At 35.2% G+C, this 19,299-nt stretch overlaps 3 protein-coding genes and 1 non-coding gene across 4 annotated transcripts; 3 read left to right on the forward strand and 1 right to left on the reverse strand.

Moving 5' to 3' along the window:
• The first annotated feature begins 8,031 nt into the window (after positions 1 to 8,031).
• On the forward strand, positions 8,032 to 11,034 carry LOC127132163 (uncharacterized). Its single transcript, XM_051061048.1, has 9 exons — positions 8,032 to 8,268; positions 8,348 to 8,413; positions 8,506 to 8,611; positions 8,888 to 8,930; positions 9,156 to 9,228; positions 9,606 to 9,693; positions 10,245 to 10,301; positions 10,389 to 10,467; positions 10,651 to 11,034. Exons 1-9 carry the CDS (start codon positions 8,198 to 8,200, stop codon positions 10,662 to 10,664), a joined length of 597 nt encoding a protein of 198 aa, XP_050917005.1. The 5' UTR covers positions 8,032 to 8,197; the 3' UTR covers positions 10,665 to 11,034.
• A 759-nt stretch (positions 11,035 to 11,793) lies between these two features.
• On the forward strand, positions 11,794 to 11,865 carry TRNAG-UCC (transfer RNA glycine (anticodon UCC)). The gene has a single exon. It is a non-coding gene; the product is annotated as a tRNA-Gly (tRNA).
• Positions 11,866 to 11,923: 58 nt separating this feature from the next.
• Positions 11,924 to 12,987, forward strand: LOC127132165 (organelle RRM domain-containing protein 2, mitochondrial). The gene is made up of 3 exons (XM_051061050.1): positions 11,924 to 12,195; positions 12,339 to 12,407; positions 12,498 to 12,987. Exons 1-3 carry the CDS (start codon positions 12,090 to 12,092, stop codon positions 12,731 to 12,733), a joined length of 411 nt encoding a protein of 136 aa, XP_050917007.1. The 5' UTR covers positions 11,924 to 12,089; the 3' UTR covers positions 12,734 to 12,987.
• Positions 12,988 to 14,226: 1,239 nt separating this feature from the next.
• LOC127132164 (protein ABIL1) lies at positions 14,227 to 18,274 on the reverse strand. The gene is made up of 10 exons (XM_051061049.1): positions 18,111 to 18,274; positions 17,863 to 17,955; positions 17,648 to 17,730; positions 16,432 to 16,582; positions 16,251 to 16,350; positions 16,046 to 16,138; positions 15,842 to 15,929; positions 15,661 to 15,713; positions 14,769 to 14,875; positions 14,227 to 14,599 (listed from the first exon to the last, which is right to left on the reverse strand). The coding sequence occupies exons 2-10, from the start codon at positions 17,929 to 17,931 to the stop codon at positions 14,441 to 14,443; spliced, it is 903 nt and encodes a 300-aa protein (XP_050917006.1). The 5' UTR covers positions 17,932 to 17,955; positions 18,111 to 18,274; the 3' UTR covers positions 14,227 to 14,440.
• Positions 18,275 to 19,299: the final 1,025 nt, after the last annotated feature.

The raw sequence follows: 19,299 nt of genomic DNA on the forward strand, positions 1-19,299 counted from the left end.
GCAATATCAATTTACAATCCCCGGCAACGGCGCCATTTTGTTGAGGACAGTTTTTAAGTGTCGGGTTTTGTTATCGTATCCACAGAGATTGTAAGATATCACTGCCGTTCAATGGTTGAATTAATCTTAACTTGAAGTAACACTAGGGTTTTGGGTTTTAATCAAGTTATATTGCATACAAAGTAATTAATTGCGGTAAAAGTTACGTTTTGATTAATATGAGAAATATTGTCAAAGTTAGGTTTCAATGATTACATTTGCTTTGCATGTTTTTGCACGGTCAACAATATTATAAACTCCTTTAGATGATAAATAATTTCACAAAGTCCTCTCAATGCGTTTCTCTCGAACACCCATTGTGAGTTTTGTCATTTTGATCCATTGTTTCTCTCGAACACAATCTATCAAAAAGACAACGTTTTGGTTCAACCTTATGGTGAACAAAATCATTCGTTACTATCTCTAGCTAACAAACAAGTTTGGATGAAAACCTAGGTCAAGAATCGGTAAACATCTCTCGATCAAATACCAACACAAAGAGTTTTAAATAGAAACAAAGTTTTCATCATATATTTACCGTTAAAGAGTTTACATATGAGGATCCTTACATTTACACACAAAGCTTGGAAATCACCTACATCTAACCTTGACAAATGGAGACTTAGCTACTCATTTTCATGGTAGCTTGGTCGGCAAGTAAGAAAAGAGGGTTGATCAACATCCAAGTCGAATAATCGAAGTTGGATGGGAATCCACCTTCTTTTTGTGGAAGATGGTTGCTAGATGAAGAGAAATGAAATTAGGGCATAAAATCCCCCACAAAGCAATGCTGTAAAATATCTAAGAGAAAGTACAAAAAATGGAAAAGTTGGTAAAAAGTGGTATCAAGTGGTCTGGGCACCAAAAGTGGCACCTGCTACTTATAGACAAGTGCAGAACTGTCATGTTCGCTAGGCGAGCAGAATGGCTCGCCTAGCGAAGGCCAAAAATGGGCACAAAATGCCCCTGCGCCCAGAGAAAACTGGGCCTGTGGAACTGTCATGTTCGCCTAGCGAACAGACCTTCGCCTAGCGAATAACTCGCTTCAACCTTCGCCCCAGCGAGGTTGAGAGGTTTTGCTACTGGAATGCTCGCTGGGGACTCGCTAGAGCCTCGCCTAGCGAGCTAGTGCTGGCTGCTCATTTCACCAAAACAGACTGAATTCGCTGCCACTTCGCCTTCAGTTCGCCTAGCGAATTAATTAACCAATTTACTGGAGCCTTTCGCCAGGAGCTCGCCTAGCGAAGGTTTTGCTTCGCCACATCCTCGCCTAGCGAGCTGGCAGATGAAATGCTCCTTTGCTTTGGTTCCTTTGCCAATTTTGTTGTGTCTTCATTATCAATTAATTCATGCCTTTCCTGCACAATAACACACACATCAAAGGCACCAAGCTTGTTTACCAATGTAATGCATTTCATGTAAAATGAATGTGGTTTAGACCACATTAGCAAGGTATAAGAGTGAAAGATGCCCACATATGATAGCTCACAAAAAAGACTTTTGAGCATCTAACAGTTGTCGTATGCCCTGGTCAACTTCTCCAATGGAATACTGTCGATCCACTGTATTGCATATGCGTTTGACAATTTGATGTCTTCGCGGTAGTGTTGGAAAGAAGGTTCTATTAATGCATACCCTGCATTGACAACCTTCTTCCGTAACATTTTGTCTTTGATCTCCCACATAAAATTTTGAGCGATATGTCTAATGCAGTAGACATGCGTCGACAGAGGATCGTGTCAACCATTATCAATTTTTTTGTAGGCACTTACTATATAAGGGTGTCAGTCAGAGGTCAAACATAAGTTAGGCTGAGGATCAATGTGCAATCGAAGATTTTTTAGGAAAAAACTTCATCCCTTAGCAGTCTCCCCTTCAACTAGGACAAAGGAGATTGGGAAAATATTGTTGTTGCCATCTTGTGCCACTATCATCAGTAGCGTTCCTTTATATTTCCCGTACAACCATGTACCATCAATTTGTATAATAGGTTTACAGAAAGAAAAACCTTTGATGCATGGTTGATACTGAAGGAGAATTGCGATCCAAAACGCAGCGGAAATTAAAATTTTCTCCTTTAGAGATCCTTACGAATGGTCATGATCAGTGATAGAATATTTACCTCTTGTGACGATTGAAACCTTTGGTGCAGATCTCTTGTGACGATCAAAACCTTTGATGCAGATCTACGGAGTGATCACGAATGTTGAACGATGACAACATCTCTACTCAGTCCACATGAACGGATTCCTTTAATCTCAGTGCTAGCTGGTACGAATGAAGGCTTTGAGTGAGTGAGTGTGTGTGTGTGTGTGTGTGTGTGTGTGTGTGTGTGTGTGTGTGTGTGAGATAGAGAGAGAGAGAGAGAGAGAGAGAGAGAGAGAGAGAAAACGAAAATAATGCAACCGCAATTAATGCTTATGCACAAGGGTTCTATTTATAGAACCACTTGTGTGGGCTTCAAGCTAAAAAACCCACTTAAGTGTATTTTGGCCCCTATCTTATAATATGCCCAAAATCACTTAAGCTCGTGGTACCTTACCATATTTTGTATTTTACTCAAGTACACCGTACCTTACGATATTCTATAATTCACTTAAGTGCACCGTACCTTACGGTGTTTCTTAGTTACTCTATCTCTCATCAATCCGTCCTTTGTGTGTGACCCTGTAGGTTTTCGCGACGTTGACAATTATATTAAATCACGCATTTAACATAATAAATAGTGAGCGGTATCTAGCAACACATCACTATTACCCGAGACACGAAAATGTCATGTGATCTGACAAAACCTTCTGTGATAATACTTATGTGTAGAATTACCTTTTTGCCCTTATGTCTATATTGAACACAAGGCATAGACCGTGTCATCCTTGTCCAGTTCAATATTGGACCCATAGACATTTATCCTGTTACGTAGGATGGGCAAATTCCATCTAGGTCACTCATGTCCCTCAGCATGCTTCGTGGAGTACCCATCAACTGTCTTTATGGTTATCCAGTTACGGACAATGTTTGATCAGCAATAAAGCACTCGACTCTACATCTAGGGTCCATAGTGGTTTCAGGTCGAAGAGTGGTATACACCATTATCACCATGAGAATAACTTATGACACTTTGCATAACTTTCTATATAGTATTCTCATAGCTGGTCAATCCGGTATAAATATTACTCTCAATATTCATACCTATGTTTAAGACTTGATAACTCCTTATCCATGATCCATGAGATGTGATCATCAATCTATATACATAATAGTCTTAATGCTTTAATGTTATCCCATTTCACAATAAAGCTCAACTACGGATACTTTAAGAATAATGTCCTTATGTTTAATGTGATCTCATGGTTAAGTCATACTTGATACATTAAACAGACTGGCTATTCTAGGGACTTTATTAAACAAACGTAATAAAGAAAAAACCTTTTATTATTAATAAATAATTCGATACAAGTACCAAAAGTATTGGCCTCTAGGGCTTACATCAACAGATACGCCCAGAAGAGTCGGTGGAATATTCCATTTCCAGTAGCCCAAGTCCCGTATAGGGTATACGTCGGCAACGTTTCCAAATTGAAAATAGTCCCTGAAGCATACTGTTTAAGAGCAACCAAGTATTTTGGAAGTTGTTTGTAAGACTCCTCCCAATTGCCATACACTTTTCAACCGCGTTTGTCCCAGTTATCCAAGTCTTCCTGTATGATGGAGTATAGTTGTATTGTGTTACAAAATGCGAGATTATTATACTCACCTTTAACGATGAATTGTCGCTAATGACAGACAAAATTTCATCGCATATTAACTGATAGCTGGGTTTGCGATGGTCTTGCATTGAGTTCGTTAGCATGCATGTGTGAATTGGAACCATGGAACCAATCTCCCAAGAATCACTCCTCTTCCGATAAGAAGCTGACAACTGGAAAATGTATAGCTCATTTCGACAATAAATCTTATACCTCGTTGCATTGGTTCGATCAACCCTGTAATCAGCTTATAGTTTCATGTGATACTTTTTAATAGCTTTTACACAATATTCTTTTGTGCGAAATGTGTCTCCTTCTTCCAATTATCCTTGAATTTGCACACAAGGATTAAAATATATTTGACGAAGGTTCATTTGCACCCAAATTCAAGCTTGTCATGTGTTAAGGTAGACAATATACATGACTAGCTAGTAATGACTCCTCTTCAACAACATTGACTTCTTCTTCTTCGTCATCAACAACATTGACTTCTTCTTCTTCGTCATCAACAACATTGACTTCAGCTTGTTCGTCATTATCAGTTTTACAAAACACTTGTGATTGATCAACGAACTGAGACACTTGTTGTTGTTTCTATATCATTGTACCCAAATTGTGCATGACTGACAAACATATGTTGAACATCATCATCATCTCGAATCTTCATCTGACAAAACTTTACTTGGTTGTCTGCAAACCGCACCAAATTTGTATAGATGAGTTGTCCCACCTGACTACACTACAATTTATTTTCTATTATTTGTTTAAAATATGAAAAATTTGATCAGCGATTTATTATAACCGAGTTACTTTTGTGTTGAAAAAAAAACCGAATAAGTGATGCTCAAATATTTCACCATCGGTATGGACACTGATCATGTAATGTGGTGATGAAGACATTTTTTAAAATGTAAGTTTAGTGTTTAATGGTGAATGCATTAATCACATATTAGCATGCTGTTAAATAAGGGAGACAGTGAATATACTGATCACATAAATAATCTGCAAAGATAAGACAATGCAATGCAAAGAATTTGCAGGATTCCATGCAGAGACAAGACAATGCAAAGCGTACGCATGCATGATTATTTGCCCTAATAAGGCAAAACATGCGTCTACGAAGATGTTTTTTCCTTAATAATCCAAAGCATACGCCCTTATCAATGATGCATAAAGCAAGCCATGCGCCACATGCATTGGCGCCACTTCCTTGCATGGATAAAAGTAAGGAATGCGTCACTAGCCTTAACGCCTATTACCATGCATGTCTAATTACATGCATGCACCCTTATCCTTGGTGCCTACCTCATTCCTCACATGCATGCGCCCTAGCCTTGCCCATACTCCCATGCTTCACATGCTGCATTCACATGCTGCCTATCTCATCTATAAATATTTTAGCAACTCATAACACTCAACATCTGCAACACACAATATCTGTAACAATCAACCTCTACAACGCTCAACATATACAACACTCAACCTCTGTAATACTCAATCTCTCTACCAAGGTCAGTCTCTCTGCAACAGTATGTCTCTATTGACTATGAATGATGAATATCGAGGAACAATTGACAATATTGTGACATTTGTATGTTATCACTTAGTCTTATTATTATTACTCCTTCTTACTTATTTCTTACTTATGTTTCTATTGTTTATTACTCCTTCTTACTTTATTTCTTACTTATGTTTTATGAGGACCCAAAGAGATTTCGATGTCGTGTACATGAATATGTACCACACGATCCTTTGATAGAACCATATATTCGAGGATGTGGTTTTGGTAATCTACTTAACATAGTCTCATACTAGATTGACTACAAATTTATTCTTGCTTTATTAGAGAGATGGAGACCCGAGACCCACACATTTCATCTTTCTTTTAGTGAGTATACCGTCACACTTGAAGACGTCTACATGTTGTTAGGTTTACGTATCGATGGTAAGGCCGTAAATGGTGGAGTTAACCAACATAACTCTATATGCAATGAATTGTTGGGTGCCCCTTTGTGTGAAGACACAATTACGAGAAGAGACTTTTGGTCAAGCTAGGAGTCAAGATATTAACTTAAAATATCTTAAACAATATTATGCAAGTATAACATTAACCAAAGAATCTACCGAGTATGAAAAGATAATTAAAGCTCGGTATTATATTATGATTCTATTCTGTAATTTTTTATTTCCTGAAAGTACTGGTAATACGGTAAATATTATGTATTTGTCGTTGTTACGAAACATAAATAAGGTAAGCACATATAGTTGGGGTTCAACTGTTTTGTCCCATCTATATAGCGCGTTGTGTAAAAATACAAAAAAAAATACTTGTACGTTTTGTTCATGCGCCTATTTGCTACAAGCATGAGGTTGGTCAAGAATGTCGTCACTCGCCCCGGTAAATGAGAAGCCATTCATATTCCCTTTTGCAACAAAGTAAGTTTAAAATTTTACCATCTAATTGATTAGACTTTATATTACAACTAACTGTAAATAATATTTTTCAAATCTTTTCGATCCAGGTGGTCAGTTAAAGGGATGAACTACAACAGGTGTCTGAAGCACGCTGTAGTAGTCTATCACAATCTATTAGACCACATTGGACCAGACGATGTAATACTACTACACAACTCTACATTTGATTTACAAAAATTATTCAATTACATATCATCTAATCATATCATATTTTTGTATAGTTTATCTGGATGCCATATCTGGGTCTTGATCATCAGGTTAACCATGATGATGATGCAGTTTGGACAGCAAAAACACAAATTATCTGGTTCACTACTGTGGAGATGCACCAGAGTGATCGTGTAAAACTGCAGTTCGGCATGCAACAACAAATTCCAGAACCTCCAACGTGTTTGAGAGATTGACATCAATAAATAATCAATGGCCAATGGAATTATTCCGACTGGAGAGACTTCACAAAAGAGATGTGTCGTCATTGAAGAAATCGACGATAACACATCTTAAATGAACTAGTCATACATGGTGCTAGACCAACTTAACATTATATGGCATGGTTTAGGTCGGTTACAACGCCATAATTTGTGTCTGAGCCAATGTATTTGATTGATCCACGCCAACGAGCTTCGTTATCATACGCCCAACAACAAATCCCCGTCCAAGAACAATGTCGACCCACCCAAACCCAACGACCAACCTCACACCATCATCCTACCATATACACCCAACCTCGCAACCAATTCATGCCACACACCCAACCTCAAAACCAAGAATCAAACCCTAACCACCAATAACCATACATAACCACCACAACAGTCTATAGCCCAGATGATTCATACGATTCAGCGTCATGCCATCGTAGCTCCCCCACCAATGAACACCCAAACACCCCATCACCACAACACCCAACCATTGTTTGACTTTAATACACCCTATGAACCCTTGTTTCGTTTCTAAACCGATTCAATGTCTCAATTCAAGCAACCATACCGTCCACAATTCATCAACCACAATGACCCAACTACGATAACATGGACATCGAACTCAATTACGGAAGCGCCGTTGGCGACAGTACCCCTAACTATTGGGGACAAATGATGACAAATCTATCAAATGCGCTGGACCTTCCACCAGACCTTCGCACCAGCCACCATTGGATCATGTCAGCATTCAAAGACCCCAAACACCTCAGGAGAATCGTGGGAGACCTCGAAGACATGCTAACGCACATGCATGTGGAATAAATGGCGTTTCAATCGGGCGGGTCATTTAATTTAAGTATTTCATTTAATTAATTATAATTATAACATTTAAAATTTTAAAAAATAAATATGAAAGGAGCATGCGTCACATGCATTGACGCATACACTATGTAGTGTATGCATGCGCCAATGCATGTGGCATCAAGACATGCATGCGCCAATGCATGTGACGCATATATGCATTGACTTTGCAAGGATGCACCAATGCTAAAGACACCTTCTTTGAAGGTTAATAGGATGCCTATGTTCAACTATTTAAAATTTAATTTAAAATAATTAATTATTTTAAAAAAAATTCTCAAGTGTAAGTTCGCCTTCAAAAATTGTCTTCATAATTGGTTTGTTATAGAATTCAAGATTTATATATATAATTTAAATGAATATCATTTTTTTCATTAATGAATATATTATATAAAAAATTTATTTAAGAATGTGATTGATTATCATATACTATAATATTACAATATACTGTATTATATTTAGATCATTACGTTTCCGTGTGTAAATAATGGAATATATCCTTTAAATGATTGGGGTACAAAAGGTTTTATGAACCGGGTCTAATTCCGGTTCAGTCAGGTCAAATTTATAAAAAAAAACCACTAAATTTATCAAACTATTGTGACCTAATTTTGCTTTCTTCTTCACGGTTCTTCACTTCCGCCACTGCTAGCTACAATGGGGAAAGCTAAAAAGGCACCCAAATTTGCTGTTATGAAGAAGCTTGTCACTTCCAAAGCAATCAAAAGGTGAGTTTTTTTACCTCTCAATTGTTATGCTTGTTTTTTTCCCCTAAATTTTCAGTGGTTGAATTTTTGTGAATTTCAGCTATAAAGAAGATGTTTTGAATCCAGAAAAGAAGAAAACACCCGACGAAAAGTTACCTAGAAACGTGTAAGCGCTTTTCATTCCAATTTAATATATCAGTTTTCGTTCTGTGTTTTTTTAGGGGTTAATAATCACTGTTTTGAATTTGCATTATTCAGCCCTAAGCCTTCTTCGGCGCTTTTCTTTCAACACAATACTGCTTTGGGACCTCCTTATCGGGTTTTGGTGGATACTAACTTTATCAATTTCTCCATCCAGAATAAAGTATGTGCCATTCGTTTTGCGTTTTTTCCTTTTCCTTTTTAATATATTTGTTATTGTGATTTTTGTATTCTCTTTTCAAATAAATATATGATTTTTGTTGCCAATGAGCTTTTTCTTAAAGGTTTGGAATGATAAATCAAACATTCAATTTCTGCTGGAAAATTAAAGCACTATAGAATTTTAGTGTTTGATTGATATAATTAGAATTGTATGAGTTTAATTTTCTTTTTGAAGTTTCTTTGTTGGTGGCTCACACAAAGGGATTTGTTTATGCAGTTGGATTTGGAGAAAGGAATGATGGATTGCTTATATGCAAAATGTGAGTTTGAATTGATTATTACTTGATTCAGTTTGTTTATTTTCATGTATGTATAAGTTTAGTTGAATGTTGGGGTTCCTGATGTGGTTTTTTAGTGCTTGTGTTTTGGTAGTCTTTCACATGATTGAAAACCTGGTTTTTCAATGTAGCATGGTGTCTTTGAATTGAATCTGTCATCCTATGCATTATTCTTACCCTTGCTCTACTCGGACTTTGAATTTTCAGGCACTCCGTGTATTACAGACTGTGTAATGGCAGAATTAGAGAAGTTGGGCCAAAAATATCGTGTAGCTCTGAGGTAGTTCTCATGTTATATGGCTTGATTATTATTGGTCTATACTTTCATACGCCTGCTATGTATGTGTAAGCATTCAAAATTACGTATGTGATTATGCATGCTGAGCGTGTCCATGCTTTTTTGGGATATTTTTATGCTAAAACCCTATATTGTTGGAAGGTATAAAAGAAATTGGTATCCAAACTTATAGCTTCATTCATTTTCTCTAGTAAAATGTGAAAATCGTTCCTTTTATATGTCTTCCTAGTTTTTCATGCTACTATTGATTACATTTTGGATTATGATACAAGCCATGTCTCAGTTTAGTGCTGAATATGAATTATATTTTTCCAGTTTTAGCTACTGGTTGTATTGATTTATCTCTTTTATAATGACAGGATTGCAAAGGATCCTCGATTTGAGAGATTACTCTGTATTCATAAGGGTACCTATGCTGATGACTGCCTTGTTGGCAGAGTTACTCAGGTGTGATTTATTTTTAAGTATATGTTAAACATTGAACAAGATATGAGATTAATTGTTAAAAGGCTCTCACACATGACAGAAGATTATCTTAACTGCTTTTTCCTTCTTCCTGTCTTGTGATCCTTTGGAATTGGAGAACAGTTTTAAATTAATGTTTTGATCAAATAATGAACGCAGAATCCAAGATAATGGTAAAAACTGGTTTCTATTTTATGGGTCTGAACTATTTTAATCTCTTAGCAGTGATCAGAGACATATAGATGAGATGGAAATTATATTTACTAAAATATTTTGGCACTTCCATACTAGAGAGTTAGAGTTACTTTTCCTTTTTCCCATCTACATCTACTTTTGAAAATATCGAAATATTGCAAGAAAGCTTTTCTAATGGTTTAATTAATACTCAGTTTAATTAATATTGCAAGAAAACTTTTCCTTTATCCTTTAATTCAACATTTTTATCAAGCAAGAATTTCTATGCAACACACACTTGCATTCTATTCTTCATATTGTTCCAAATTATTTAATCAAACCTTTTTTTTTGGGAGCAGAATAAGTGCTTCATTGTTGCAACATGTGATCGAGACTTGAAGAGGAGGATCCGGAAGGTAAACTAATTAATCCTTTCACTGCTTGTCATTACTTTGATGTTGGACCTGGATGCATGACTCATGAACTGGGTTTCTGTATTGCAGGTTCCCGGCGTGCCGATAATGTACATCACCAAACACAGATACTCAATCGAGCGGTTGCCTGAAGCAACAATTGGCGGAGGTAGCTACTCGGAATTATTCTGTATAATATATGCTAGCTATATTTGTGAATTGAATTCAGTTTATTTGTCAAGCCAATCTTGCACATCTCCTATTAGCAACTTTGCATTAATACACTGTTCTATGCTAATTGTTTTTTTTTTCTGGCACGCAACTGACGACGAACGTATGATTCTTAATGCAGCACCTAGAATTTGATGCAGTAAAACAGGAAAAGCTATGCCTACCAAAAATTTTGACACTCCTTTCTGGGATTAGAAGAAACCTTACGATATGATGTTTGATGCTTTTGCTAGCTGGATTGGAATCTACTAGAAGCTTGATACTGATCAAGACGCAATTCTGCAACTGTTGAACCTTTAAATTTCGTTAGTGTAACTTTGTAGATTTTGTGCTGTCAAACTATTTTTCGTTTTTACTCTGGTATTGCCTTGCAAATGGATCAATGTGAACTTACAGAATACCTAATTTGTGGCTGATGGCATTTTCATAGTTATAGATGTTAGCCTATTGACAAAAATACTTCATTTATGATTGGAAAAGAAAAAGAAAAAGATGTGTTCATAGAGTTCATCTCTCACATGTCATAATCACCATTTTCTTGTTTTAATTGAAGTGTATACTTAACTTAAAAAAGGGTGTGTCTGAAAAATTCAACATTATTGAGTATTTTATCAATGTTTTAATTTAAGTTAATTTCATCACAATTCCTAAATGCTGGATGAGCAGATTAAGATAGGGTTTCTGTACTGATCATATATACATTCATGCCCTGTCAAATATGTTAGTCCAAGGATATGAATTGGAACACCGAATGAGTATAAGACTATTAAGGTCAAATTTATTTCTCTTAATGAATTAACCACTAATATCTGTTTTTGAAAAAACAAACATAAATATTTGTTTATCTATTTCAAAAGATATTGAGAATTTATACTAAACATATTTACTAATATATATTATTTTTGGAAGTGAATTATGTTTACCTTATTTTATGCTAGAAATGGCAGCTAAATTGGTGAGTTAGGTTAAAGGTTCTATTCTCTCCCATTCCACTATTAACAAGAATTAATAATTGACATGTTTAAGAAAAAGTATTGTATTCCTTTGTTAGATTAATTAAAAATAATTTAAAACTAATTAATCCTATTTTTAATATAATAGTCACAAAATTACATATATAGATAAATTATTAATCCTGTGATAACACAACTAATACCCAAAACCACGTAAATTACTGAATGCTGTGCGTGTATAAACGTAAAAAATGAACTATACTATGAATGCTTTAATATGTGATAATGATAATAAAAGTAAACAACAAGTAGCGTTTGTAGTCCAACGGTTAGGATAATTGCCTTCCAAGCAATAGACCCGGGTTCGACTCCCGGCAGACGCATTTTTTTATCTGTTGTTGAAACGATTATGTTTAGAATTCAATATTCACTATTTAGCAGCAGAATGACTAGTTTGTCGAACCTCAAAATTTTGAAGCTGGAAGGGTTTTAACATCCTCATAACAATTATTAGGTCTTAGCTTCATTTTGAAGCTGAAAGGGTTTTAACGGGGTTTAACATCCTCAAAACCTCAAAATCTCCCTCGGTCGGAATCCAACTTGTCCGATGGCATTTGTCTCTGGATTTCAGCGGTTACTCGGCCATTCCCAGACCCACTTCACTTCGATTCGTTTCAATTCAACTCTCACTTCCCCCAAACTTTTCGTCAGCGGTGAGTAACCAAAGACCAACCTTTCCATATATTTTATCATCTTTTCTTTGCATCATAACTTCAATCTAAGGTTCTAACATATGTATCTTCCATGTACAAAATACCTTAAGCATGCATTTTCTTGTGTTTGTAATTTTGAACAGGTCTTTCAAGATTGACAACGGATGAAAAGCTTACTGAAGCATTTTCTCCTTTTGGGCAGCTCATGGAAGGTGATAATCAGCATTTTTTGTTTTATTATGTTTCGCAGTACTTGATTATAATATCCTTATTTTGCTTCATGATTCATTTTGATTATACAGCTAAGGTGATAATTGACAGAGCCTCCGGAAGATCAAAGGGGTTCGCTTTTGTGTCGTATGCAACCGTAGAAGAAGCTGACAAGGCCAGAGAAGGAATGAATGCTAAGTTTTTGGATGGATGGGTTATATTTGTTGATCCTGCCAAACCAAGAGAACCTCGACCTCCTCCGCAAGCAGAATCTCAGGCATCTCAAACAGGGTTCACAGTTAATAAGACTGTTGGATGGTGTGGTTGATTACTCTTACGGTGTTGGAGGTAATATTTTAAGGACCATATGGTTCAAAATAGCCAATTTTACTCTGACTTTTTTGTACCAATCAGTGATAATTGATTATTCGAGTTAGGCATTACTAATGCTGTTGAAAATTTTGATGTCAAACTAGAAACTAGTTCTTCCTGTATTCGTCTGATACGAATTTCCTCGATACTTTTCCCAATTATTTATAGTATTGACAAATATCTGCTATTGAATTTTCATTGCTAAGGTAATCTCTTGTGTATTCAAGTATTTGTTGCAACATTCCTTCATCTTTGACAAATGAAGTTTTTCATCTCTATTGAGAAGCTCCAATATTTGCAATATAATCAACTCAACACTATTAGTTCCATCTCTAAGACACTTTTACTTTTCATGTGAGATCAATCATATCCCGAATGGATTGAATGATAGAGCATATAAATGTATAATTGATTAAGATTAAGATGCAGAGGTCTAACAATCAAGTCCAAGTCCAAGGCATGTTGATAATCACTAAAGTACAACATACCTGTTGATCCGATGCTCCAAGCTAAGCTGAGAAGTCAAACATTGCAGAAGTATTGCTGTTGCAGGATTAAAGTTATGACAAGCTAGTTTTTTTCTTCTTTTTCGGGATCTTGCAATTTCTAGATCAATTGGCAGCATCGTGAATTTGACCGTATTGATATCTATAATATTGTTTTTATGAGATTTGGAACATCTGTACAAAGATTGTACAATTGCTAGTCATTTCAATTGATAACATATGCAGCAATGGTCAAATGAATATCATGCATGTCCGCATAATTTAGTTAATCGCATAATGGGCCAAAGACTAGGCAAGGGTGATACCAAAGATAAAAGTTACACATAAAGTACCCTATATCTTTTCTCACATGAACATAAACACTCCATTAATTCATGTGAAATTCAGCATGTTCCATGTCAAACGCCAACAATTAGTTTGTGAATAATTAAAAACAACAATTAAGTACAAATAAGACCATAGATTAGAAAAACTAGTTCTTTTTTTCATCCGCATGTTGTGATTTTATCATGTGTCCTGATACGAATCAAGCTTGACCAAGATAATATTTAGAACATAATTCTCACATCGATAAATTGAACTTGTCCGTTGATACTATACTGCTTAAATATCAAGTGGCATAATTCTCAAATCGTCGTAGCTTTGAAGTTGCATATTGATAAACTGAACTCGTCCATCATCATCGTTAGACGAACGACGATACTCAACACTAACCACACTTCTTGTGTTGCGATGGTTGAGAAGACAATTCATTTGGTCTAATTGATCCTTAGATTAGACAATGTAATATCAACATTGGTCCTGAACAAATGGGGATAAATTCTCTTATTCTAGTAAACTGCAACTTAGTTAGAGTTCATTATGGTCGGATATGACTAAGAAGAATTAATTATTTTACTGATGTCAATTCTATGTTCTCTTATCCATAGTATTTTGGGTAATCTAGCAAGCAGAATGTTCTATTTATGATCTTCATTACTTCCGGGCTACCGGGTAACCCTACTATATACAATCATTATACACTGTCATTATTCAAAGGCATGAACTACAAAATATAAAATGAAGTAACTGTGGGCATTAGTGGATTGTTTGAAGTGTTTTCTTAACTCTTTTTCTGTAAAAATATATGGTGACATCTTCACAAATCAGATAGGTATTTATGAGACAGAACCAGCTCTCAATTTTGCAGATCTTTGCTTGACAAAAAGACTTGATAGTACACTTTTGCTGCGACTAGGAACATGGACAGTCTCGCACAGATTTTGAGTGTTAAAGGACCCAAATTTTGTCAATGGTCTGAAACCCTCTAATGCATCCTGCAGACAAAAAAAACAGTAACATCTCTAAAAATGCATAACTTGCCAAACATTATCAGTTAAAAAAAATATGCAAACAAATTGCAAAAAATGAGTTTGGATAATCACAGTTTGACTATTCTATTAAGCATGGAACAACACTCAAACTTGCTGATGAATGTGACATTACCCTTCTTGTGACACCGAGAGATTGGTTGGCTGCACTAGATGTAGGAACTCCATTTTGTACGTGGTTTTTTGATTCTGAGGGTTTCAACTGTGTAATCTCTTCATTATCTGCATAACACACTTGAGACTGATTAAGATCCAATCTCTAATTATTTGATGATCCAAAACAAATTATATATAAACGGCAAATAAAATTGAATCACCAAAACAATTGAGAGAAATCACACCCTCAAACTAGAGCGTACATGCCATATGCATCTAACTTGTTTAATATCATATGTACGCTACAGGTGTGAAAATGTCCACTAGTTGATCATTAGAATACACCAAAGAAGTCTTAACTCTTACTGATACTAACAAGAGTCTTTTCCCAAGAGAAATAACAAAAAATCCCAATACATTTAATCCTCTCTTGCAAAAGTTGAGTTCTTGAAGTAGGTGTTTTCACCCAATGTTGGGTGAATCATGGCTGAGGTGTGGCCTAATAAAGTGTCTGAATGCCCCGAAACGAAAAAAAAAGAAGTGGAAACCAACTGTAATACTTATTTTCCTGAATAAACGTTTCACTAGTAGACAGCAGGTTCATCATGCAAGTTGCAGTCTTCCAGATACCAATTCCAAATTGATGAAAACATGATCTCTTATAATTTGAGGATACAAAACAAATAAATTTTATTGCATAAGTGGGAATCCAAAAAGGTTATGGATTGAGAAGTCACATCTGTGAATCCCACTATCTAAGGAAGCAAAATCATATCAAGGAATTAAAGGAAAATCTTAGAATTTGTGATTAGACCTAATTCAACCTTACCAAACCAGTTTGTAAGGTGAAAGTTACTCCCACTTATAATATGCATTCAAGTGATACAAGTGATACAATTAATTAACATTACCTATAAGGTGGAAAACTCCAGTGGTCTTGACAGAAAATTTGGGATCCTTGATTCTGCAAAAGTGGAGCGTAAAAGTATTAAACAAACACTGTAATTTTGTGCTGCAATAATACCATCAATGGTAATAGAAAATAAAACAAATATACCAACAGTCCTGCGCAGCATGAAACTAAAAACTTACTTTTTGGAAGGATGTGAACTCCGTCTTTTTAAGGTTGACTTAGTTTCTGATGCAAGATGCCATGAAAGAGTTTTTGAAACAGGGGTACCTAAAAACAATAATATGCATTCAGTTGAATAAAACAATGTCCACTTGCCAAAAAATCTAAAGGGGCATACATTAAAACCAAACACTTCAGAAAAGACGGTTTTCCAAACAACACACCTGAAGGTTGAGGACGAGTTCTGCTTTTAAATGAATTTTGTCTTGCATCAGTTTGTTTGTATGGACGGAAATGTACCTTTTTATTGGCCGAATCTAGCTTGCATTGTTAAACAGAAACGGAAAAAGAAGCATAAGTAAAAACAAATTTCACAATCTATGCTGTCAATTAACTACTTGTGGAGAAAATTAAAGCAGTTAAGCATACTAGGCAAAATGTAGTGCTTGTGATGTCTAGGAATAATAGCCAACAACTGCTGTTGCCGAACACCCTCTTTATTTGTATATACTTGGCATGTAAGAAGTCTCTGCATGTAAGGAAATATGTCACTTCAACTCCATTAGAAACACCTAATTTAACATGATATCTCAAAAGGTTTTGTAATGACCTGGTTTAGGGTAGAGATCTTCAAGTCCATGGTTGAGACATCCAATGCTTGCTGCTCAAGAAGGTCAGTTAACTTGTAAGCCACAGTCCCAAGATGATCAACTGCGTTTACAATGGCTCTTGCAGCATAATCTTTTAGGTTGTCAAGTACCCTGAAATCCATGCAGGTCAAGTACACAAGACTTATTGGTCAGCAGATGATGCGTAGGCTAATATCTCTCACGCGCTATTAAAATAACTAGTCACAAAAATTTCAAGGATACAAATTCATGTCATGTTCGTTAAGGATGACCATTTGCTAAAACATCCGTTTTCCACCAGTTTCACCATTGAGACACTCACACAAACATATATTTTAAGAATCAGAATAACTCTGCATATAAACAATTATGCTGACACCGGAAATTGGGAATCACCGAATCAGTGCTCACAGATGTTACACTAACAAAAAACAAAGTCTAGTTAATGTTCTTCAGGTCTGCACTTTTAGACCACACCTTGTTAAATTACTGTTTAAGCACACTAAATTTACATATCTGCTTTTTTATGCACATCATTATATTCAATCCTACCCACATAAAGCAAAGCATACAACTTACATTTATAGAAATACTTGTTGAATGATACTATAAAAAGATTTAGCCATAATATTAACCGACAAAGTTCTTTGATAAAATCAAGTTTGTTTGTCCCAGTTTAAGTATATGTTTGGAATAGCGGTGGAATGTAAAAAAACGTACTTCCATTGAAGCTACATTTTATTGCTTCAGGCTTTTCATATTGGCATTGGGACGCGAGAAATCTTATCCTAACGCCCATCCAAACATATGCTAAGTGTACGTTTGGTTTCACATTTGAAGCACTCATAATTGATTCTAAATGTGTAGAATTGATTTTGATATGTTTGGTTGTTCTTGACTAGACTTGTTTATGCTTTCTAGAATTGATTATGTTTGAAGCTAAAATTTGTAACTTTCGAGTCTAAACGTGATTTTTTACACAGAAATTTACCGTTCAACTCACTTTTACATGAATTTATTCAAACATAAATCCCTTTATCTTAAACTCACGTTTACCCAAAATCAATTTTACATAATCATTTTACTTATAATCAATTTTCTTCACCGCAGAATCAAACACACAGACTAATTCAACAAAAAAAAAGTTAAAAAGAAGGGGCTAAGATTGCCTTCCATGACAACAAACAAACATCTTACATTTCTTTGTGATGACTATGGAGATACGATTTTTCACAGTAGTCTGCAGCAGAATAGAGTTGAGGCCTCAAGTTCTTAAGTTCCTGAAAACACATAACAACACCTATCTCAAATCACAAACTCTTTTTTCATATGAAATACAGTGTTCAAATTCTGAGATAAAAACCCTAAAATAATGTAATAATAGCACCAGATAGAGATCTGAATGAAGTTACCTGAAGGGCGAAAACGAAGCTCTTGCTGGTTTCCATGGAAACTTCATCGAATGTCATAGCAAACTCCATTATGAAATAATGCACCACCAGAGGCTATATAATATAAACAACAAACTTGAAGATATTAAGTAGTGATTTGTGTTGCAAGTTGAAGCAATGGAGTTTTGTTGATTACTTAATTTGATTAAGAAGTGAAAATCATTGAAATAATAGTTTAATTAACAAGTATTATGTAAAGGAAAAATCACCTCAGATATCTGAAAAGACACTCCTTCTAGTTATTCTTGATGATGCCTCTTTGTAAGAACAACTACACCACCGCTATTTCTATTTCTATTTTGTTTTGTTTTGGAACAGAACATTTGTTTTTGTCTAACTAATATTCCTTCTTCATGCTTTAAATCTAATACTAACTCATTTCAAAATTAATGCTACCTCCTTTTCTTTTTTTAGTTCTTTGTTATTTTAACTATTCAATTTATTTAATTATTTATTATCTAAATTTTAAAGTTGTCATGTAAAGGGAAAGAAAGGGAGGGAGTATATTATTATGTCAATTCTATATATGTATTAGTTGAAAGTTTAGCACATTTTTGAAGTATTAACATGTAATTCGTCCGTCTTATAAGAAGTGTCTCATTGACATTTTTTTTATGTCTTAAAATAATTTCTGAATATTAATACAATATTTTTTTTTATTATACTCCTATTTATAACTTTCACTCCTTTCAATAATTCCACTAACTATATAAATAAGAGTATTGTAAGATATTGGATCGAATTCTAGTATGGTCAAAGAGTAGCTCATTGGTTCGACAATCCGACATGATCATTAGCATGTCGTCGAAGTCTGTTCACATGTTGTAATTGAAGTATGCTAGGATTGTTAGCATGTTAGTTATGTCAAATTGTTTAAGTTAGTTTATTCTCTAAGTTAGCTTGTTCTCTAAGTTAGCTTGTGTAATGAGTCTGTGTGTAAAAGTCCATTAGTTTAATGTGTTAGTTTTCTTATAAATAGCATATTAGTCTCTCATCATTCAATAACACAAATCCTAATTAGGATGAGAGACGTTATTTGATATTCTGTAACACTTGTGATCTTGTTTCAAAGAGAAAGTAAAGAATATCAGTTTATAACCAACTTGTTGTGTTCTTCTTACTTCCCTTTTTCTATCCTTGTGGGTTTCTTGCCGATCGAGAAAGCGATTATACTTTGTTATTTCGGTATCATTTTCACAACAAATTGGTATGGTGAACGTAGAAAAGACGTCGTCAACAAAGTATGAGATTGAAAAGTTCACCGGAGTGAACGATTTCGATATGTGGTGCTTGAAGATGAAAGCCCTACTGGCTCAACAGAGTTGTTTAGAAGCATTGAAGGGAGCCGAAGCCATGGATGTTGCGTTAACGGACAAATAAAAAACGAATATGATAGAG

This window comes from Lathyrus oleraceus, chromosome 3, assembly GCF_024323335.1.
Source record: "Lathyrus oleraceus cultivar Zhongwan6 chromosome 3, CAAS_Psat_ZW6_1.0, whole genome shotgun sequence".
NCBI lineage: Eukaryota > Viridiplantae > Streptophyta > Magnoliopsida > Fabales > Fabaceae > Lathyrus > Lathyrus oleraceus.